This window comes from Salarias fasciatus, chromosome 10, assembly GCF_902148845.1.
Source record: "Salarias fasciatus chromosome 10, fSalaFa1.1, whole genome shotgun sequence".
NCBI lineage: Eukaryota > Metazoa > Chordata > Actinopteri > Blenniiformes > Blenniidae > Salarias > Salarias fasciatus.
In genome coordinates, this window is record NC_043754.1 from 18,245,954 (window position 1) to 18,265,877 (window position 19,924).

General features: G+C 42.5%; 1 protein-coding gene across 1 annotated transcript; it reads left to right on the top strand.

Annotated features, from left to right (window-relative positions):
• Positions 1-10,498: 10,498 nt before the first annotated feature.
• On the top strand, positions 10,499-17,454 carry LOC115395738 (multidrug and toxin extrusion protein 1-like). The gene is made up of 16 exons (XM_030101378.1): positions 10,499-10,639; positions 11,753-11,854; positions 11,978-12,046; positions 12,178-12,326; positions 12,459-12,501; positions 12,622-12,666; positions 12,810-12,907; positions 13,092-13,189; positions 15,389-15,570; positions 15,654-15,762; positions 15,862-15,937; positions 16,120-16,189; positions 16,268-16,400; positions 16,474-16,568; positions 17,070-17,096; positions 17,350-17,454. Exons 1-16 carry the CDS (start codon positions 10,499-10,501, stop codon positions 17,452-17,454), a joined length of 1,542 nt encoding a protein of 513 aa, XP_029957238.1.
• Positions 17,455-19,924: the final 2,470 nt, after the last annotated feature.

A 19,924-nucleotide genomic window follows, 5' to 3' on the forward strand; every position in this document is an offset into this window, starting at 1 on the left:
GACACGCACGCACGCACACACACACACGCACACACACACACACACACACACACACACACACACAGATTGTTGTGGATTACCCTAACCAGGCTAATGATCTCCTCAATGGGACAACTGGGACTCTTCTGAGACCGTCTTCAGTCTGAGGTCCCACTGGGACCGACAGAGAGGCTCAGGGGTAATTACAATGGAAATGTGTGCGTGCGTGTGTGCGTGTGTGCGCGCGTGTGTGTGTGTGTGCGCGTGTGTGTTTGAATAGCTACAATCTTACATTTTGTCAAGCAAGCTTTGATTCTAATAGCTAATTGAATATTCAAAGGAAGTTATTTATGCAGAAAAAAAAGGACGCTGACTGTTACAGATGCAGCTGTGTGGGATAGTGTTATTTTATCAAAATTATTTTCCTTCATATAAAGTCTGTTATTTACACTGCATTGCGTGACGTGTTTTTTAGTTATTTTTCAACTAGAAATGTATGTTTAAAAAGTTGGTTTGTCTACATCTGATTTATTTTATCTCCATCAACCACTTTTTTCTTTGCTTATCACTGTGCATTAAGGTTTATCCTTTTTTTTTTTTTTTTTTGGCAGAATGCATGTAAAGATTGATCCCCAGACAGATTCCAGTAACATCTGCTTTGTAAGAGAACACATATTTGAGGTGATGTTAGGCAATAAAAGTCTGGGCAGCGCCGACAGGACAGCAGAGTGGGGGAGAGAGGCCCATAATTGAGAGGGCGAGAGGGATGGGGCAAATGGATGTGTGATTGATGTGAGTTTGATGCTTGGAGAGAAAGAGAAAGAGGTGGTGTGGCAGAAAATTAGATGGCATCCTCCCGTCTGTTTTTTTTTTTTTAGATTCTGCCTTTGTTTCGACTCATGGCCCCTCATCATCATCATCATCATCATCATCATCACCATCATCATCATCATAATTATTTCTTTCTTTCTTTCTCTCTCTCTGCACCAGCCCCCTTGTCCCTCCCCTCGCCGTGACGCTCGCCATGTCAATCAGATTGTAACATGACATTATGGTTCATTATACCTGGGCTGCGTGTGTTAATGCTGGTGGCCGGCCCCCCTCCCCGGCACAATGTAGCACACACAAAAGGAGAAAGGCAAGCGCGAAATGTCCTCCAAATGTAAATTTTTCCATCGGTCTCGTTTTTATCCCCCCCCCCCCCTTTTTTTTTTTTTTTCCTGCATCTCCTCCCTGTAGCATCCAGCCTGGATCGTACACGGCATGGCGATTTGTAATGTTGTAAGTTACAGGCTTCTTACACCTAAACAACACTTGGATTTGAAGCAGTTGCAGCAGGATGAGTGCAGAGGAAGGAAAAAGTAACGAGAATCAGTCTGAGGAGGAAAAGTAGAATGTGAGCAATGAACGCTCACAAGTAGCAGAAAAACATTGTGGTCATCTGCAGTGCGATGAGTCACCTGTAGGCAACTCACTCTCTCTCTCGCTCTCTCGCTCTCGCTCTCTCTCACATATATACGCACAAACCCAAAAGAGAGAGGCTTTGCAGTCACAGCCCACAGCTGTGTGGTGACAATGGCATATTGTCTCATGAGCTGCTTCCACTTGCATTTCAAATCCGAAACACAATCTTCTTCTGAAAGCAAGGCTGGGAGTCAAACGACAGAATATGAAAAAAGAATGAATAAATATCACAAGAAACCAAAAAAAAAAAAAAAAAAAAAAAAGATCCAACCTTTTTACAGCCATTCAGGTACGTTCAAGATATCACCCCGATGATTAACAGGAACTGCTGAATAAAATGTTCATGAAAGAAAGAAACGAGCCTCTGGAAGGTTTAATGCCGGTTGCCGGTTTTGAGATTGGTTGAAATAAAATCTTCAGATCAAATCAATCATTTGGATCCTGCATGCGTGTTTCCATCTGCGCGTCCTTTTTTTAGGTTGTGCGTGAAAGGTTACATCGGCGGTGCTGCGATCAGCATGATTAAGCCAGTCATATTTCTCAAACAGTCAAATGTACAGACTCAGATATACACAGGAGGAAATGATTAGTGCCCTAACTAAGTATTGTTTTCATCATTAAGTAATCGGCTTATTCTTTTTTTTTCTTCTCTTTTTAATCATTTGTGGTGTAAGACAAGAGAGAGCAGTGACAAACAGAAATCCACTACAGTACGGTTCAATAAAAGGGGGACGTCATCACGGCTCGGTGTTGCCTGACCAGTCATCCACAGCCTGATAACATTCAGCTTACGACAATTTAGGACCATAAACACGTTCCGTCGTTCCATTTTCATAACGCGGACATATTGCATGGCTGACTAATCAGGTTCAACGGTAATCAGCGCAATGCTAAAAGTGCTTTTAAACACAGTGAGTCAGTGTGGAAAACTGGAATCGCCGCCCTGTGGGAGCGCGTCTCCGCAGCCAAACCTACAGTTTGCATGTGTGTTTGTTGACACTCTGAGTCGTGGTGACTTTGACTATTTCGCCCTAAAAATCCAAGGAATTCATCAAATAATCTGACTAGATAGTTGCCAGTTTTGTTCCTGTTTTTGTTCTGAAATGTGCACTTTTGACATTGCTGTTTAATGTATTCATCAAAAATGCCTGAAGTTTGTTTCACACTGTCATAAAGAACTTTATAGCAAAGCTTTATGACAAACCGCCTCATTATTGTTGGTAAAGAAAACGAAGCGCTCACTGTACGCCGCAGCGTGGCCTGGAGTTCACTGAGCTTTCTGCTGAAAAATTAATTCGATGTTCAGTATTTCAGTGTTTATCGGGTGTCTGTACCTTTTTTCTGTCTTGATTTCTGAACGAGAACAAAAAAAGATGGCAAATAAGGTATATATCTCACCATCACAGATTCAGATTCTCTGCATTTAAGTCACACTCTCCAGTCCTCCTCCTCCTCCTCCTCCTCCTCCTCCTCCTCCCTTCGAGCTTCATCTCGTTTCCATCCTCATCACCAACATGCAGCACTAAACCCCACCCCGCCCACCCCCCCCCCACACCCCCTCCCCTGCCTTTCCACGCCACCATCTTGCTTCCTTCTCCAATTTCTTCCATCCACTTTCATGTCCCTGAACCAGAATGAGACTCATTTTGCCCATTTGTGTCAGTAGTTATCTGCTCGTGCCCCTTCAGGTCCGCTGCCGCCGCCGCCTCCGAAAACCCAAATTCAGGGGGAGCTGCTTCTTGTCAGCCATCTCCTCTCGAGGTGTTGTCTCGCTGTCGTGCCTGTAGTTCCTCCCGTGTGAGTAACTGTGTGCCTGCGTGCAACTTTTGAGCAAATTATGAACACACGCACACACACACACACACGCTTTAGTTTGAAGCATTTCATGTAGGCAACTTCTTTGTTCATTGTTAAATGCAACTTTCAGGTAACCGGAAACACTGAGGTGTGAAAGACCACAGAGTAGCGATTAGCTTTCATCGTGGTGTTGCCGTGGCAACAGTGTCAATGGCAAGCACATTGATAATTATTATTTCACTTTTTTGACATGGTTGGAAGCCACACGTTGTTGAGAAAGCAACCAGCAATGGGTTGAAAAGCATTGTCGGCGTTTGACCCGATCACGGTCTTTCGTACTCTTTTGGTGGTGACCTTTAGCTGGAGAGTCGGACCGTATATTTGATCGACCTCTGTTCAAACACAGTGGGGAACACGTGAACAAACATCCGCCTCGGGCCAAATCCCGGCCTGGCCCCGGACACGATATTTTGTGAAAGCTGTACTGATTCATCAGTGTCTCACACACCTGAGGTAAACCGGTGGAGTTTAAAGGAGAAAAACCACGGAAAAGTTTTCTTGTTTTTATGCCTGTCCTCGGTTTACCCCTCGAAATAACAGTGAAAGCATTTTCGAAGAGAAAGGTTTAAAACCGTGTGAACTGCTGTGTGGTTTCTTTGAAAATCAGTGTTTTGATCTGTGTGATTATAATGGTGCTCTTTTCATACAATGTGCAGAAAATAATGAGAAATGGCTGTTGATGCTAGATTTGGTCACATAAGAAAAGAAAGGGACCAAGAAACAACAGATATTTCACACAGTCCTTGTAGCTTCCCCATAGGAGGTCTCAAGTACTTAAAGAATCATTATGATTGCAAAAATCCGGCTTACAAGCCTTAAGATGGCTTTACGGGCGGCTCAGCATTAAAGACTCCTCGACTTGCTCTCGTGGAAGTGTGGTTAAGATACGGAGCCTTCAAGAACAACCACAAACCGCACATTACAATCAAGCTTTTATTCCTTATTTTTCTCTATTGAGATATTCTCTCAGCACACTGAAAAGCATGGAGGTGGAACTGCAACAAAAGAAAGTTCAAACTAAATCGGCCTCAGTCTGACCACTTCAGTGAGCGAGCAGTTCTCAGATTGCCTCTGTCCGGTGTGATGTAATCCTGTTTACATGGAATCCGACCAGGTTATAAGCGACTCGTGGGAGATGCGAGATAATCTTTGTGCGAAACATTAAGAACATTGTGTAGGAATTGATTTTAAAAGCTGAGAGACTTTTAAATTCTCCCAAGTCGCCGCTGCTGTGGTTTTCGGTGTGGCGTGTGGAGTTGGTTCCAGTTGCTGCTCTCCTCCTGCGACTCTCGCGTCAAAAACGTACATCTCCCGCTTCACTCCCTCGTGCGAAGTGAAAAAAAAAAAAAAAAAAAAAACTCCAAGAGGTGAAACGAAAACCGAGAGGAGAGAGACAGGTTGCCTTCTCACCAAGGTCAACCAGCTGCCACAGTCGATGAGCCCCTTCAGACTGAGTCAACAACGCGCGGTTTCACTTCCCACCATGAATCTGTCACCGATAATACCCCCCCCGACCCCGACCCCGTCATGCACCTGACATTAACACGCAGCCACATGGGAGCTTAATGGGAGACTTTTGAGTGACTCATACTTGATGACCTCAAAAACCTGTTTACTCCTGATCTTTTCCATGTAATTTTTTTTTTCTTTTTTTCCGTTCTCCCTCTTCTTGTCATTGCCTGTGCGAGCTGTCCCCGAGACACCCTTCGGCGCTGTCTGTTTGTGTTTACCCCCACGGACGAACCCGCGGCTTCGTCGGTGGGGGGGGGGGGGGCGAACGCGAGGGAAAGGACAGTGTGTCATGAGGGGCCGAGCTGCACCGCGTTGCATTGTTTTAGAGGCTGGATGAGTCACGAAAGACGAATCGGGGTTGGTGGCATTTAAGAAGGCTCGTCCGCCGCATCGGGACGGCGCTGCGAGAATCAACAGTGGGATTCTCGTGATGCCTGTTTTCGGCGGACCAGACAATGGATTGATTAATGAATCAGCTAACCTAATGACCTCAAGCACTTGACAGTAACGAGGCAGAGCCGTAATTTGTTTTCGCCGAGGACGAACAGTGATCCTCTGTGGTCTTCACGCAGAAGATGAAAGTTTTAAAATGAATCCAGAAGCATCACATCGTGTTCGTGCCACCTACTTTACGCTGTGAGCGCGGCGTTGCTATTACTGTTTGAAGCCATTTCTATATGACTCACCACAGAAATTCAATGGCTCGTACACCGTCAAAAGAGCAGACAGCAAATTTGCTTCTGCTTTAGTCATGGCTGAATTACTTTTCATCTGTATTGTCATTTTTTTTTTCTCTCTCTCTCTCTGTGGGATGAGTCCACGCTTCAATTATCGGTTTCTTTGACAAAGTCTAAAATTCAAACGAAGCGCTTGACATCGTGTAGATTTAAACTGGAAATACGGTCAAAAATGTGTTAGACAAACCGGCTTCACACCTCCCACCATCTCATTCAGGTATTACCTCATTTCAAAATAATGCTTCTCAGTAGGGTTCAGCTTTTTTCTGAGTGGCTGCCTTTGATTTTTTTTTTTTTTTTCCCTCTGTCTGTACTGATAAAAGCAAAATTACACAAGATTGTCCACAAACAAAAGGGGCAGCTATAAATGCGTTCATTTTGTTTTTCACTTTCCGCCCGTACACTGCCATCCCTTATGCGAATGTCAAGTATATGCAGGTGACAGACATAATCCGTTCTCCTCCCCGCTCCCCCCCCCTTTTTTTTTCTTTTTTTTTTTTTTTTGTCTCTGTTTCCACCTCTGTCTCTCTTTGTGTCTCGCTCACTCCCTCTGACCACCCTCACACACACTGCCGGTGTGAGATAGTCATGTCTGTGTGTCCAGGGTGTCATGTGTGGCGGCCCGTGACGTGGGCATCACGTGCCGGCGGCTTCGCGAGAAGCTACTTATTATTGCTATCGCTTTTATGGATCATCATTATCAGCTGGAGCAGACGCAGCGGGTCCCCCTGCGTCATTGTTCGCTCTCTAAAAAAAAAGAAAAAGAAAAAAAAAAACCCCTAAAGCTCCTGCTGCCAAAGCCGTCCACAACATCACCAACAAAGGCTTTGGGGGGAGCGCACGTCAAAAATCACTCTGGCACTCTTCTCCTCTCGTTCTTGGCCTGTGCACCCCCACCCTCATGGTGTACCTTCTGCACACTGTCTCCTGTGTTTTGTTTTTTTTTAACCTCTCTATCAAATGTTCACTTCTTTTGTCTCAGCGACGCTCTCTTGTTCCGTGGCGCTCCGTCTTCCTGCGTGACACCGCTGCCCTCGCTCGTTCTCTGCGGCCGCCATTATCTAAACCACCCATCTCCTCATCTTTCCCTCAATTCCCCTCTCTCACACTCGGGGAAGATTTCACAACCGACACGCACGGATGAAACGCACGTCCGTACACACACACACACACACTAATGCTCTTACCCCTCCCAAAACCTTCTTCTGTGCACGCACTCACTCCCACCTCCCCCTAACACCTACCACCTTCTACTCTCTTCAATCCCTCAGCCCCCCACCCGCCCTAATCCTAATCACACCACCACCACCGTCATCAGCCCTTATCTCCCTTCGCCAAATCTGCTGTGACTCAAAACAATTTCCCTTCATTTGCGATTTTACTGCACGCCCCCTCCTCCTACACCTCCACCAACGCCACCCCCGTCCCTCCCACCCCACCAAATACACCCTCTCCACCTACTCAATACCCCATCACTACCCGTCCAGCGCAAACCCCACCCAAACTCGCATGCACGCCAACACAACACGTACACAAATGCACTCACGTACACACACACACACACACACACACACACACACACACACACACTCTCTCGAGCGGTCGCCATTAAGGGTGACGGCTCATCGCGTGCAAAGCGGCGACTTGCCACTGTCATCCAGCGGAGCCCGAGAAGAACTGCAGTGTGACGTCACGGCGGACGCCGGGCCCGCTGGTTGGTCCGACATATTTACGTGTGTGTGTGATTCTGTGCGTGCGGTTGGGATGGCGGAGACGGAGGGGATACAATTCGGTAGGTGGGTGGACCCGATGAGCCTTGCTGCATCACTGAACCAGGAAAATGAATGAAAGGCTACGTTAGATGTCACCCCTTCCTCTCCCGTTGGCCTCCACTAATTTTCCGTCCTTTCCTCTCTTTGATTTTTTTTATTTGATTTTTTTTTTTTTTCCAACTTGGCCCCCCCAAGGCAAAGAAACAGTTAAAACTGCAGAAATTAATTGTTTGACCATATGTTCGACATAATGCTGCTTGACTTCTTGAGTGTAATTTGTAATTCAAATGAGCTCAAAAAAAAAAAAAAAAGAAAAAGGAAAAAGCACGTCTATAATATTTGATTAAATGAGCAGAAATCCATTCAAAGTTCAGTGAAGCGTCCCGGTGAGCCAGAAATTTGCAGTTCCAAACGGAGCAAAACAGCACCACCCGATGGGAGCTTCTCACAGCCACAGCTGAAAACAGGAGGCGTTACTACGGCAGGAAGAACACAACACACTACATGGCCGGTTGACAGGAAACAAGTGTGTATGTGACAGACTGTGATTTATCTCAGAAAAAAAAAACAAAAAAACAAACTGTTCTGTCTCTAAGTGAGAAAAGGAACCACAGCTCTTTTTCACATCTGCTGAAATGATTTGACAGATCTTTTTTTTTTCTCTTTTGAATATGTTGTTTCCTTGACAGGTTGTCGTCTCAGGCCGAGGAGTTTTCATCCATGCTTCAGTTTTATATCTACTTTTACAAATTATATCGCTTCGTGCATATATAGATTACTCTGAGTCATCACATATTAAAAGTATGTTGTTTATCTCTTGTATACATGTCAGCGTTTTAGACTTGAAATCAATAAATTCCCAATCTTCAGAAGACCTGAAGGACCTAGAAAAATTGGGATAATTTAATGTGGGATTTTTTTTTTATCTATCATATATGATTAATACGTACTAACTACTTTTCCCATAATGCAATGCTGTTTAGTGAACCAATGATTGATTGAGTGAGGTACTGCATCCAATCAGGAGTCTTCATTGTTGGTTGGTGGGAAAAGAAAGGTAAAAAAAAGGTTGCTGGGAGAGAGTGATGACTGGAGAGGAGTGTGGTTTGCAATTAACAAACAAAGCAGGGAAATATAATGTTATATAATGTAAAATGGAAGGATATTTGTAGACTCGTATACATTTATTGGCACAAGTATGTTGTTAAGTTGCGCATAAATCATATTTTGAGAACCCGTTCTGCTGCAGTTTACAGTGCAGCTCGAAGGACCGAAATTGTCATAATTAGAAATAAATACAGAAATATGAAAATTGCTCCTTAAACAAAATTATATAGCAATACATTATACAAAAGAAATGTACTTTTTAAGCCTTTAAAATGTGACTGAAAATGTACATTTCTTTTGTCATTGTCAACTGTTTTGATGTAACTTTTATTAATGCTCCCATTTATTTGCTTTTCTGAATCTTTTTCAGATCAATTTGGATTTTGGTTTTTTTTTGGGTGAATTTAGAATTTTTCTCATAAATTTTTATGCCTGTATTTATTTCTGTATTTTTCGTTGACGCCTGCTCAACTCTTCCACTGTGTGAGCCGCTCTTTTGCCCTCCTAACCAGCCTTTACATCCAAAAGACGGCATTCAGACAATGCCGTTGGCCTCCAAACTCCTTTCATGACCAGATTCCCTCCACCTGGTGTTCTCAGCCCTGCTGCCGTCCGGCTGGAAGACGCACCCAGGCCCGACACCTCGGGCAGAGGGCGTGCGGCCTGCAAGCTCAGCTCAACATTCATTGTTTCTGGAGAATTAGATTCATCACTCATAGAATCTGAGTTAAATATTTTCTCAATGGAGGCACCGTGCCATTTCTGTTGCTTTCGTTATATGCTGAGGCCTGGAAAAGCAACATCAACTTGTATGTGGGGATTTCGCCAATAAAAATCTGGGATCCTGTTAATTAAGTTTAAATCGTAACCTACTTTAATATTATTTGAGTGTGTGGAAATGATTACAGTTACATTGAAGTTTCTAATTTCTAAACCGCAGATTGTCATGTCTTTACTATATTTTTTATGTTTCTTGGCTTCATAGCCAAAACCAAGCTGTTGCACCAGTAAAGCTTACAGGAATCATTTAACCAATTACCAAAACGTAATGAAAGCAAGCGGAAACAATCATCATTTTCTCTTTCCATTCTCTCATTAACAGGTACAGTACATGTGTCAACACGTACCTTCACCCTGGACCTTTCCTTTCTAGTGAATGAATACATGTACTGTTTATGTAGAACTTCTTCCATACACACATGCACGTGTTTTCAGTTTGTCAATACACTGACTTTTATGTTTGTATGTATGTATGTTTTATGTTTTAATATAAAGAGGTCACGAAGATGTCGGCAGAGGAATGGTCCCCAGGGGCCACAGTGCAATTGAACTGAAGTCCTCATGAACGCAGCAAAACAAAAACATCCATACACTTGGAGTGTGTGTGTTTTTATTCCTTCCGGGTACATTGCATTGGTTTTTATTCCTTTCCAGTAGATTTATTCTAAAGTCAGCCCTAACTATTAAAGACCTGACCCTCTCCTTAATTGATTCTTGATGTAACCTGAAATTATTTTCATTTGAAAATCGAATCTTTTTCCTTTCTGGCAGATACATCTTTTCTCCCACGGGGGTGCAAATCACAGTTATGTGAGTGTGATGTGAAAAAAAATGGTTATAAATGCAATACATTACCCAACAAGGCAGAAAACACAGTCTTTTTTTTAAGGCGTTTTGTGTGAATATGTAATTCTTCTGAAGTTGCATTGAAGAGAAAAAAACGGGCAGAAATGTTTCTCTGAGCGCCTCCATTTTGACAGCTTTTTCTAGATAAGTGCGGCAATTGTTGGTGGGTCTGTGTGTGGAGAGATCTCCCTCGTGTCCTCGTCTCCTGCAGACTGCACATGTCCACTCTCACGCTCACCGAGCAAGGTGTGAGGACACTGCCGGCCCCATTGATCATTAACCTGGTAATTGGTTATTGATTGCTCGCGGCCCTCCTCTCTGTGTCTTTGGGGGAATGGTGCTGTCCCAACATCACTCAGTTTCAGGACTGAGCTTCAGTTCTCTGCCACATTTCATTACAGTATGAAAGATTTAGTAGTAAAAGGCGCACTGAGAGGAGCGTCCATGCAGGACGAGGCTTCTTCTAACGCTGCTGGCAGTGTTGACTCATGCTGCGGCTCCTGCTTGGAGAGCATCAAGCTGCGGCGGTTCCCTGCGGACTACAAGAATGAAGCAGTCCAGTGCTTAAAACTGGCCGGACCTGTGGTAAGTCATGCTCAAAAAGAACAAGAAAAACATGTACATATCTATATCTATATATATATATATATATATATATATATATAATAAGCCACATAACGTAGGTAATGTTTCTATAAGTTTAAATTTCAAAATACAGTTCAACAAAGTGAATATTTTTTCAGTTTCTTCCACTTAAAACAACTTGCAACTTAAAACTGCAGGTTCGAGATACACCACTGACTTTTCTCAATTTGCCACCTGTTTTATTACAACAGTAATTAACGGGTTGATGGTTCCAAACCATCAGGATCTGATAGAAAAATAATTGACTTAAAGCTATAAAGGAGAGTCCAGAATCTAAATTAAGCAAATTAGATTCTTCCACCAATCTAAATGGATGCTTCTTTACTCGAATACAGTGTGATGTGTTAGTTGGATTTCTTATTTAACGCTGTAGAAAGAAGTTGAGTCAACTGTGTGAAATGAAGCTATTTCAATCAAATGCATCAAAATATCAGACAAGCTGAAAAATTCCTTGAAATCCATCTGTGAGAGTCTTACATACACATGTATGCTTTTATATGTCAAATGAAAATATGTTTTTCAAACAATATTTTCAATATTCAACAAGAAATAACCTTCCCTTTCACTGGGGCTTCCTCAGCAGAAAATTATAACTTTGTGGGGAGAAAAATAATTTAGCAACCCAACATGTATCCACTTTTCACTGAGAGCTATTCATTGCACAAACCCAGAACTTGATAGATGAGGGCATTTAGTTTCCTTTTGTGCAAACCTTTTGATGCCAGAAACCTGTCAAAAACCTCCACCCGCAATCACAAGAACTATTTTCTGGAAGGAGAAAAGAGAAGTAGTAAAAGACATTTAGAAATACAAAAGAGCTGCAGCAAAGAAGAAGAAGAAAAAAAAAAAAAACCCAAAGCATGACACATGTCAGCTGCCAGAGCAAATAAGAACTTTTTCCCCTTCCCCCGAGGCCTTTTGAAACACAGTTTTATGAATATTAACTCGATCAGCTGCCTTATGTTTTGCATTTAGAATATTTCATTCATGAAGTTCATTTGTGTTTCCTTTGTTGTGAAAAAGATCTTGATCTTGCCTGATCTTGTTTTTCAGTTCATTTCCCAGCTGATGAACTGCCTGATCGGCTTCGTCAGCATGGTGTTCTGTGGTCACCTGGGGAAAACAGAGCTGGCGGGGGGAGCCTTAGCAATATCAGTGAGACGTCTTTCTTCTTACAGTTTTTTGCTGCTTGTGTTGTAGCCGTGCCTCTGTTTTCCTCACAATTCATTCTTTTCTTCCTTCTCCCTCAACCTCTTTTCCATATTCAATATGATGCAGCTGATAAACGTCACAGGGATTTCCATTGGCGTTGGCTTGGCCTCAACATGCGACACTTTCATATCCCAGGTATTCAAACCAAAATAAAATGTGTTTAAAATTGAGTCACATTGTGCGTTTGTCACACAGTGTGTCACAGTCACTTTCAGTTTTGACCTTTTCCTTCTTGTTTTTCACCCCTTTTTTTTTAATTTATGCAGACTTATGGAAGTGGTAACTTAAAGCGCGTCGGAGTGATTTTACAAAGAGGAATATTGATCATTTTCTTAGCCTGTTTCCCCTGCTGGGCTATCCTGATTAACACTCAGCCCATTTTACTAGCTGTCAAACAGAATCCAGACGTTGCCAGGTAAAGCTTCCACACTCTCGTCCTCGAAATAACTACGTCGTACCCAAAGCACGCCGTACAAATCGTCATCAGTGCTGCATTACACATGCAAATTTCTTTGCACCTGTTTCATGTTTTCTGTTTCATCCGAAGGGTTGCCCAGCTCTATGTCAAGATCTTCATGCCTGCATTGCCAGTGAGTTCAGCATCCCAAACTAGTTGACTGAATATAGTGTTTACTGAATGAAGTGTGCATCGAAAAGGATGTTTGTTTTCTATAATAACTCAATTTCATCCAATGGATCAAATCCTTCAGGCTGCCTTCATGTACCAGCTGCAAGGGCGATACCTTCAGAATCAGGTGCCTTTAACACTTTAACACAGTAATAACTTTCTCATATTTCTAAATACAAACTGCGCTGTGTGTTGTGGGAGTTTGACAAACCTCTGACGCGCTAATGTTCACGCTTCTTTTCCATTCATGCATCTTGTTTTGGCTGACAGGGCATCATGTGGCCCCAGGTGATCTGCGGAGCCATGGGAAATATCATAAATTTAATAACAAATTACATCTTTCTCAGCGTTCTGGATCTGGGAATTGCGTGAGTGTGGAGTATATTGCACATTTTTATGCTCACTGCCTGAACTTTTTAAATTGCGTTGATCAGATTCTCAGTCAAAGTAAGCTTTTGAGTGCAACAGCTGACAGCTTCTTTGGATGAATAAGTGGCAATGACGAGGCTTTCCTTTGTTTTTGTTGTTTAAAATCGCTTGACGTCTCCAAAGTGGATCTGCAGCTGCCAATGCCATCGCACAGTATTCATTGGCCGTGTTTCTGTGGATTCAGATCAGCTACAGAGGGCTGCATAAAGCCACATGGTGCGGTGAGTTTCAGGATAACATGTATTAAGGCAACATCTTCTCAAAGTTTGTGGTGGTGAACCAAAATGCGCTCTGCAGCAGAATATCTAAAATCTTATTTATCTCTGCAAAATAAGGAATGCAATCCATTTTTTTTTATCTAAAACTTCTTAAATGCCATCATAAATCTTGCAGTTACAAATAATTTCATCTTGGATATAAAATTCTGGGCGCATAATCGACGACAACGAGCCAAACCACTTGAGCGTACCAACATTTATTGAGTGTTAACATTTTGAAATCTGTACTCTGCAAGAACAGAAATAAATCCAAATGAATTTAAAAAATTCCATTAGTGGTCAATAGAGGTGTGACCAGATCTCACGCCACGACATCTCACGAGATTAAAATCATGACGATAGTTCTCGTATAAACGAAAAGCTGTCTCGCGGGCAGAAGCCTATCAGGCTGTGAAGACACACCTAACAAACTTTGCCAAATGTAGATAAAGGAGTAGTTTTTCCAGCAAACACACATTTTTAAGTCCGTCTTTTTGAAGAATTTATTTGCAAATTATGTTGGAAAATATAGTATTTGGCCAATAACAAGTTCATCTCAATATGATATTCATGGAGCCCCAGATTGAGGGAGATTATCAGTGGTCTTGTATGTTTTCCATTTTCTAATAATTGTTCCCTCAGTTGATTTATTCACAATCTGCTTACCAATTGCAGATTGAGTCTTCCCAGCCTGGTGTTGGTCTGCAATTCTGTTTCTGGTGTCCTTTGACAGCTCTTTGGTCTTGGCCATAGTGGCGTTTGGAGCGTGACTGTTTGAGGTTGTGGACAGGCGTCTTTTATGCTGATAATGAGTTCAAGCAGGTGCCATTAATAAAGCAGGTGCCATTAATAAAGGTAACGAGTGGAGGACAGAAGAAGAAGTTACAGCTCTGTGAGAGCCAGAACTCTTGCTTGTTTGTAGGTGACCAAATACTTATTTTCCACCATAATTTGCAAATAAATTCTTTAAAAATCAGGAAATGTGATTTTCTGGACTTTTTTTTTTCCTTTCTCATTCTGTCTGTCATAGTTGAGGTAGGCTATACCTATGATGACCATTTCAGGATTCTCTCATCTTTTTAAGTGGGAGAACTTGCACAATTGGTGGCTGACTAAATACTTTTTTGCCCTGCTGTATTAAAATTAACAGAGCTGGCTCGTTTTCAAACAGCACAATTCATGCAGAAAGAATCAAAGGACTCTTTCTTAGGGAGCTTTGGTAGAGAGGGACCAAAATTCATATTAAAATGCATGGAGTGAAACTGTGGAACCGAATCTCGCTATTCTTCTCGTTTTTTGCGTTCTGTTTTACTCGCTTGTTGCTTTCTTTGTTTTGTGGTTATAGAGGTTTCTGACAGTTTTGGATTATATGATTGGTTAAAAAACATACACAACATGCAAACTGCATAGGGGGACGGATTTAATAAGCTTCTGCTTCCTCATTGTCCAATTCCAGCATTATGTTTTTATTCTCGTTGTCTTCATTGTACTCAATATTTTGTTTTGATTTATTATGTTTGAAATAAAATAAACAGTAATTATTCAAGTATCCCAAATCTGCTCAAGATCCTAACTTTGCCTGTGGTGGAATGTCTCACAATAAACCGCTGGTTCTCAGACTTCGTTTCCCAATACTTGATCGTGAGTTTGGTTAAATTATGTGAGTTTTTTAACTGCCTTCACTCAGTCACTAGCTGGAACTAGTAAAAGTATTATTAAAATTTGAATGAATGAAAAACACATTGTACACCAAAGAGCTCAAAATGTCTTGCTTGTTTGTTTGTTTTTTTTTGTTTTTTTGTTTTTTTTACTTACCCGCTTGATGAGTTCTCAGCTGGTAAAAATAACCCATGAACAACTCACAATGTACCCACTGCACACATTAATACTGAAAAAGGTATGATGTGTATATCATGAAAAAAATAATCCAAGTGCTCATCTTTAGTTAAAAGTGACAGCAGAAGGCTCAGGATTGAAGTTAAGTATTCACTATACTGTAACAATACAATTACCGTAAGTAGTATTTCATGTACTTATAAGGGGATTTAACATATTTATTGTTGCTTGAGAACATTCAGACCCATTAGACTGAAAATGTTTCTGTTTTTCATCGTTTTTAGATGTTTAATGAAGATATCTATCACACTGATCATTGCTTCATAGGATGGTCACTGGACTGCCTGCAGGAGTGGGGTCCCTTCCTCCACCTGGCCATCCCCAGCATGCTGATGTTCTGCCTGGAGTGGTGGCTGTATGATGTTGCGGGGGTCTTGGCGGGCGTCATCAGCGAGACCGAGTTGGCGTCTCAGTCTGTCGCTTGTCAACTGTCGGCGTTTTTGTACATGGTGACCCCTTCACTGGATTCTCTCTTAATGTTGGCTCCGTGCTGCCGCCATGTCTGTTTTGATTTGATGACGCCCTTCCGCAGTTCCCGGTGGGTTTCTTCGCCAGTGCCAGCGTTCGCGTTGGAAACGCTCTCGGTGCTGGAAACACAGAGCTGGCCAAGCTGTCCGCCAGGGTCTCCTTCATCTTTGCATGTATGAATTATGAGACGATGAGCGCACTGTTTAGCGATGCGTGGTTTAAGGTGTTGTCCTGCTTTTCTTAAAACAGCCTGTTTCTTCTGTCCTCTCCAGTTGTTTTCTCGTGTGTCATTGGAGCCTTTGTTCGTGGAACTAAGGATGTAATTGGTTACATTTTCACCTCGGAGAAGTGAGCACAGACCCTGTGTGACAATCATTACTTTGGGCACACCTACCTCGAAGGGAATGTAACACCGAGCAGCTTGCATAATGTGATAACGTCATTTTTTCTGAAACATAACGACTGCATGAAGCGAATGTTTTTTTAAGCTTCCTGTCCGTTTCAATGATTCTTTATCTGTTTGCTTTCAGAGACGTTATACGGAGGGTGGCAGATATCATGGGGCTGTACTGTTTCATTCACATTGTTGAGGCCATTGCGGTGAGAATTTGTTCTGCAGAAAGTGGTTTTATTCACGGTTGCACTTTCAAACCAGATATTCATCAGCTTTTTCTCCAGGGGGTGACGGGAGCCATTGTCAGGGGTGCAGGGAAACAAAAAGTCGGCGCCGTGTGTAGCTTTGTGGGATTTTACATCGTCGGGTTACCCGTTGGAGTCTCTCTGATGTTCCCGGTCGAACTGGGTATCGTAGGTGAGGACACATTTTCAACCCAGTAACGTTTGTTTCATTCACAACACTCATCCTGGTTCAAACTGTGCTGCAGGGTTTTGGATCGGACTTTTGATTTCTGTTTCATCACAAGCAGCTGTTTACATAGCTTACCTGTGTAAATTCAGCTGGAAGAAAGCCACGCTTGAGGTGAGTCACTTAGCAACATCATCTCACAGGAATAACTCCACCAGTCCACATAAAGAGCCCATTAAATGAAAGTGTTCCCAGTTTTTATCTTTTGTTTATCAGGTTTTTGTTCGTTGGTCTCTTAACCCGTACCAAATAATTGTTGAAACACACCGTATTCTGTTGAATCTGTGTTAAATGTCGTATGACTCATCCTGCATCCAGTAGAAGTACATAACCAGCTGAGGCGACTCCAAAGTCAGACATCAGCTCAGAATGCTGGGATTGAATAACACAACTCCAACACAATCAGCTGCTGAAGATGTCAGTCAAATCGGAACATTTCAGGGCTTTCATAGGAAATGTATCGATATGAAAAATTGAATTACCACTTGGACATTTTGTCATTGAGTTCTCAATCTTTCCTATATTATTATCAATTCAACAAATAAAATAATGTTGTAATAACCTTTCTCATATGAAAAAAAAAAATATGTCGCTGGTTTTAATATCTTTGACTAGGCGCTGGAAAGAGCTGGAGTCCAAACTGTGGCGATGAACAATAAAGGTTCCAGTTTTTTTTTCTTCCTTAAATCAGTATACAGGAAGTCATCTTCATCACAGCTGATAATAACTATGTCAGAAAATCTTCCTCACAGCCGTGGACGTGAATGAGGAGTCCAGCAGCCCAGCAGATGAGAGCACGGCGGCGGCGGCGGCGGCGGCGGCGGCGGCGGCGGCGGCGGCGGCGGGAGAACCGGGACAGCAGACGGAAGCCGACGCGGCGCTGTCGCTCAGACAGCTGGTGGTCCGACGTGGACTCACCGCTCTGCTCATGTTCGTCATCCTGGCTGCCGGGGTCTTCGTTAGTGAGATGCTCATCAGAGCGCTGGACTCAGATGGGTGACCGTGCTGAGGTGAACATGCTTAGAGCACAAAATGAGGCTCTGCGAGAAATTCACAGGTTTACAAAATTTAAATCATTTCTCTTTCAAACTTACAAGTCTTTATGTGCATGATCACTTAGCATCTTCGTAGTCATTAGTCATTTTTGGGAAAATCTACCAAGAAACAACACTTGGCCAGTGAAAATCTGACCTGGAAATTTAAAAGAAAAAGGAGTGTATGACAAATAGAAAGCTGCGGTGTGAGATGGGCTCCAATCATAACACCCTCAAAACATATTTTCATCCTGCGATTCCTAGACAGAACGGATTTCACAATAGTTTGATTAAATGCTATATTTAGGTCAAGACGCAGTTGTGGTTGAGTACTTTTATCATCAAAGACGGCTCTCTTCCTGCAGCGGATCTTTCCTCCCTTTGATCTGTGTGGCTAAATTTGATGATAATGAAAGGTCTGTTAGCTCGCGGTGCATCACGCTCGCTGGATGGAGCAACGTCAGACTGAGCAAATCAGCCACCTGTTCCCTCTGCGGGGGCAGATAACTAGCTAACTAACTCAGTCTGTCAGGAAGCAAACAGTTCGCCCTGGTCAGCGGCCAGCAATTAACAGCATATGATGCTATGAGCAACAAGCATATGCCTCATTGAGCCACACACCTGTTACAACAGAGGCTCCGCGCGTTGGAAAGGGAACCTTTTGTGTAGTTTATGCGTCATCTGAAACCTGCTGGCTTGTTATAGCAGCATTTGCTAATTCTGACCATCATCATCACGGTTTCCGATTAATCAGTTTTAGTCACAACGCGTGCGATGAAGGGAATGCTTATTTTCAGACATTTTCAGCTATTTGTGTTCATGCTAAACACAGAAGACGATGGTGCTCTATCCCAATTCACATCAGGCTGTAGTTGAAGAGATGGTTACGATTCGGAAGGTACCCTTTCCCAGTTTACAGACAAGCGCCGTGCTTACCCGCTTTACATTTGCTGAAAATAGAAGAAACATGCAGGAACAAAGAGAGGGATGAAAAGAAACTCGGATGCTACAGTTTGTTTTACTACGGTTTGTTAATAAAATGTTATCATTGCAAATGAAAATGGTAAGTCTGTTTCTCTGAAATGGTGAGGGGAAAATGTTGTGGTTTGTACTCACAAATAGACTTATTCCTTCACAAATAAATGTATCAAGATTGAAGAGCTTAGGGCCCATGCAGACACAAGCAGAACATGCAAACTCAAACCAAGACACCCACCCGTGTCTCCCCACAATGACACAAAAATTAGCACATCATCTCAATAATGTTTTGTTGTAAAACTCTTAAAAGCTCAGATGTTTTTCAAAAGTGAAAGGTTAAAATTGATGAAAGTAAATCTATTGTGTAACACATTGTTTTGAAAAAAAAAAATCACTTTATTCATAAAGTTTAACAGAAGAACATTTCATTTAGTTCAGTCTGATTTGAATTTAGGGGACACTCTGGCTCTCTTCAAGAGTTTTTTTTTTTCCCCCCCTCACAAGTTGCAGAGTAACCACTGCATATTCTGGTTTATTTCCGTAGGTATGAACTTCAAAAGAGCTTTGACGTAAGCAGTATCCATGAAAGTTTCCACTCTGGCCTCTGTGACGCCAATGCAGTCCCAAGTCACTGCAATCGCAGCAGATTGATAGTTGCAGCAGGCATAGAAACTTGCATATTAATTTGTCGTTATTCAACATGTAAATCAGGATTGATTCATGAATGGTTACATCGCCGTCTGCGCTTCAGTCTTGCTCATCAGCGGCGATGCAGCCGGCTCCTCACAGAGACCCTAATCTCAGCTCGCTCACCCCCAGAGACTGCAATCAGTGACATGCTGTGGCATCATTAACAAGTGACGAGCAACTGTGTAGAGGTTTGCTGTCAGTGCTGTTAGACTGGAACTTGTCATCGTGGCTAAAGGAATCTAACATTAACTTCTTGGCTGTGTCGTTATGCACCAGCTTAAATAATGGCTGCAGAGTTTTGCAGACTGCAGGGTGGAGGTAGATCTTGTATCTTATGTTAGTACTAACAGCAGTCTGTTGTAGGCATGAAAGCCTCAACTGATCATTAAAAAAAGCAGACACACACACACACACACACACACACACACACACACCACAGTTTCCCTTTTATCAGAACGTGATATCAGTGATCAAGATGTCATCAGTTCAGTTTGAGAATAGCTGAAGGATTTTTCGGTGTAACAGGTAACCTATTGCTAGACGAGGCACGGTCTTACGTTGTTCATCGGCTGAAGAAGTCGAGTGTGCCAAGAGAAATTCCACGTCACTCCCTCACTTTTCCTGTTTCATGATGAATGCATGAATCCAACAAAGGGGAGCCACAGTCAGTCACCACATAGTCATGGCTTCATCGCTCTGATTAAAGGAAGTAGTCGTGCAAAGACTGGATTTATTTCCGACTTTCCTTTAACAGTAAAATACAGATAT

Bases quoted from the DNA above. Each gene is read 5' to 3' on its own strand.
- LOC115395738 (XM_030101378.1), top strand. From the start codon at position 10,499: ATGCAGGACGAGGCTTCTTCTAACGCTGCTGGCAGTGTTGACTCATGC. The intron at 12,667-12,809 runs GTGCCTTTAACA...TTTGGCTGACAG, and splicing joins GGCGATACCTTCAGAATCAG to GGCATCATGTGGCCCCAGGT. The intron at 16,190-16,267 runs GTGAGAATTTGT...CTTTTTCTCCAG, and splicing joins ACATTGTTGAGGCCATTGCG to GGGGTGACGGGAGCCATTGT.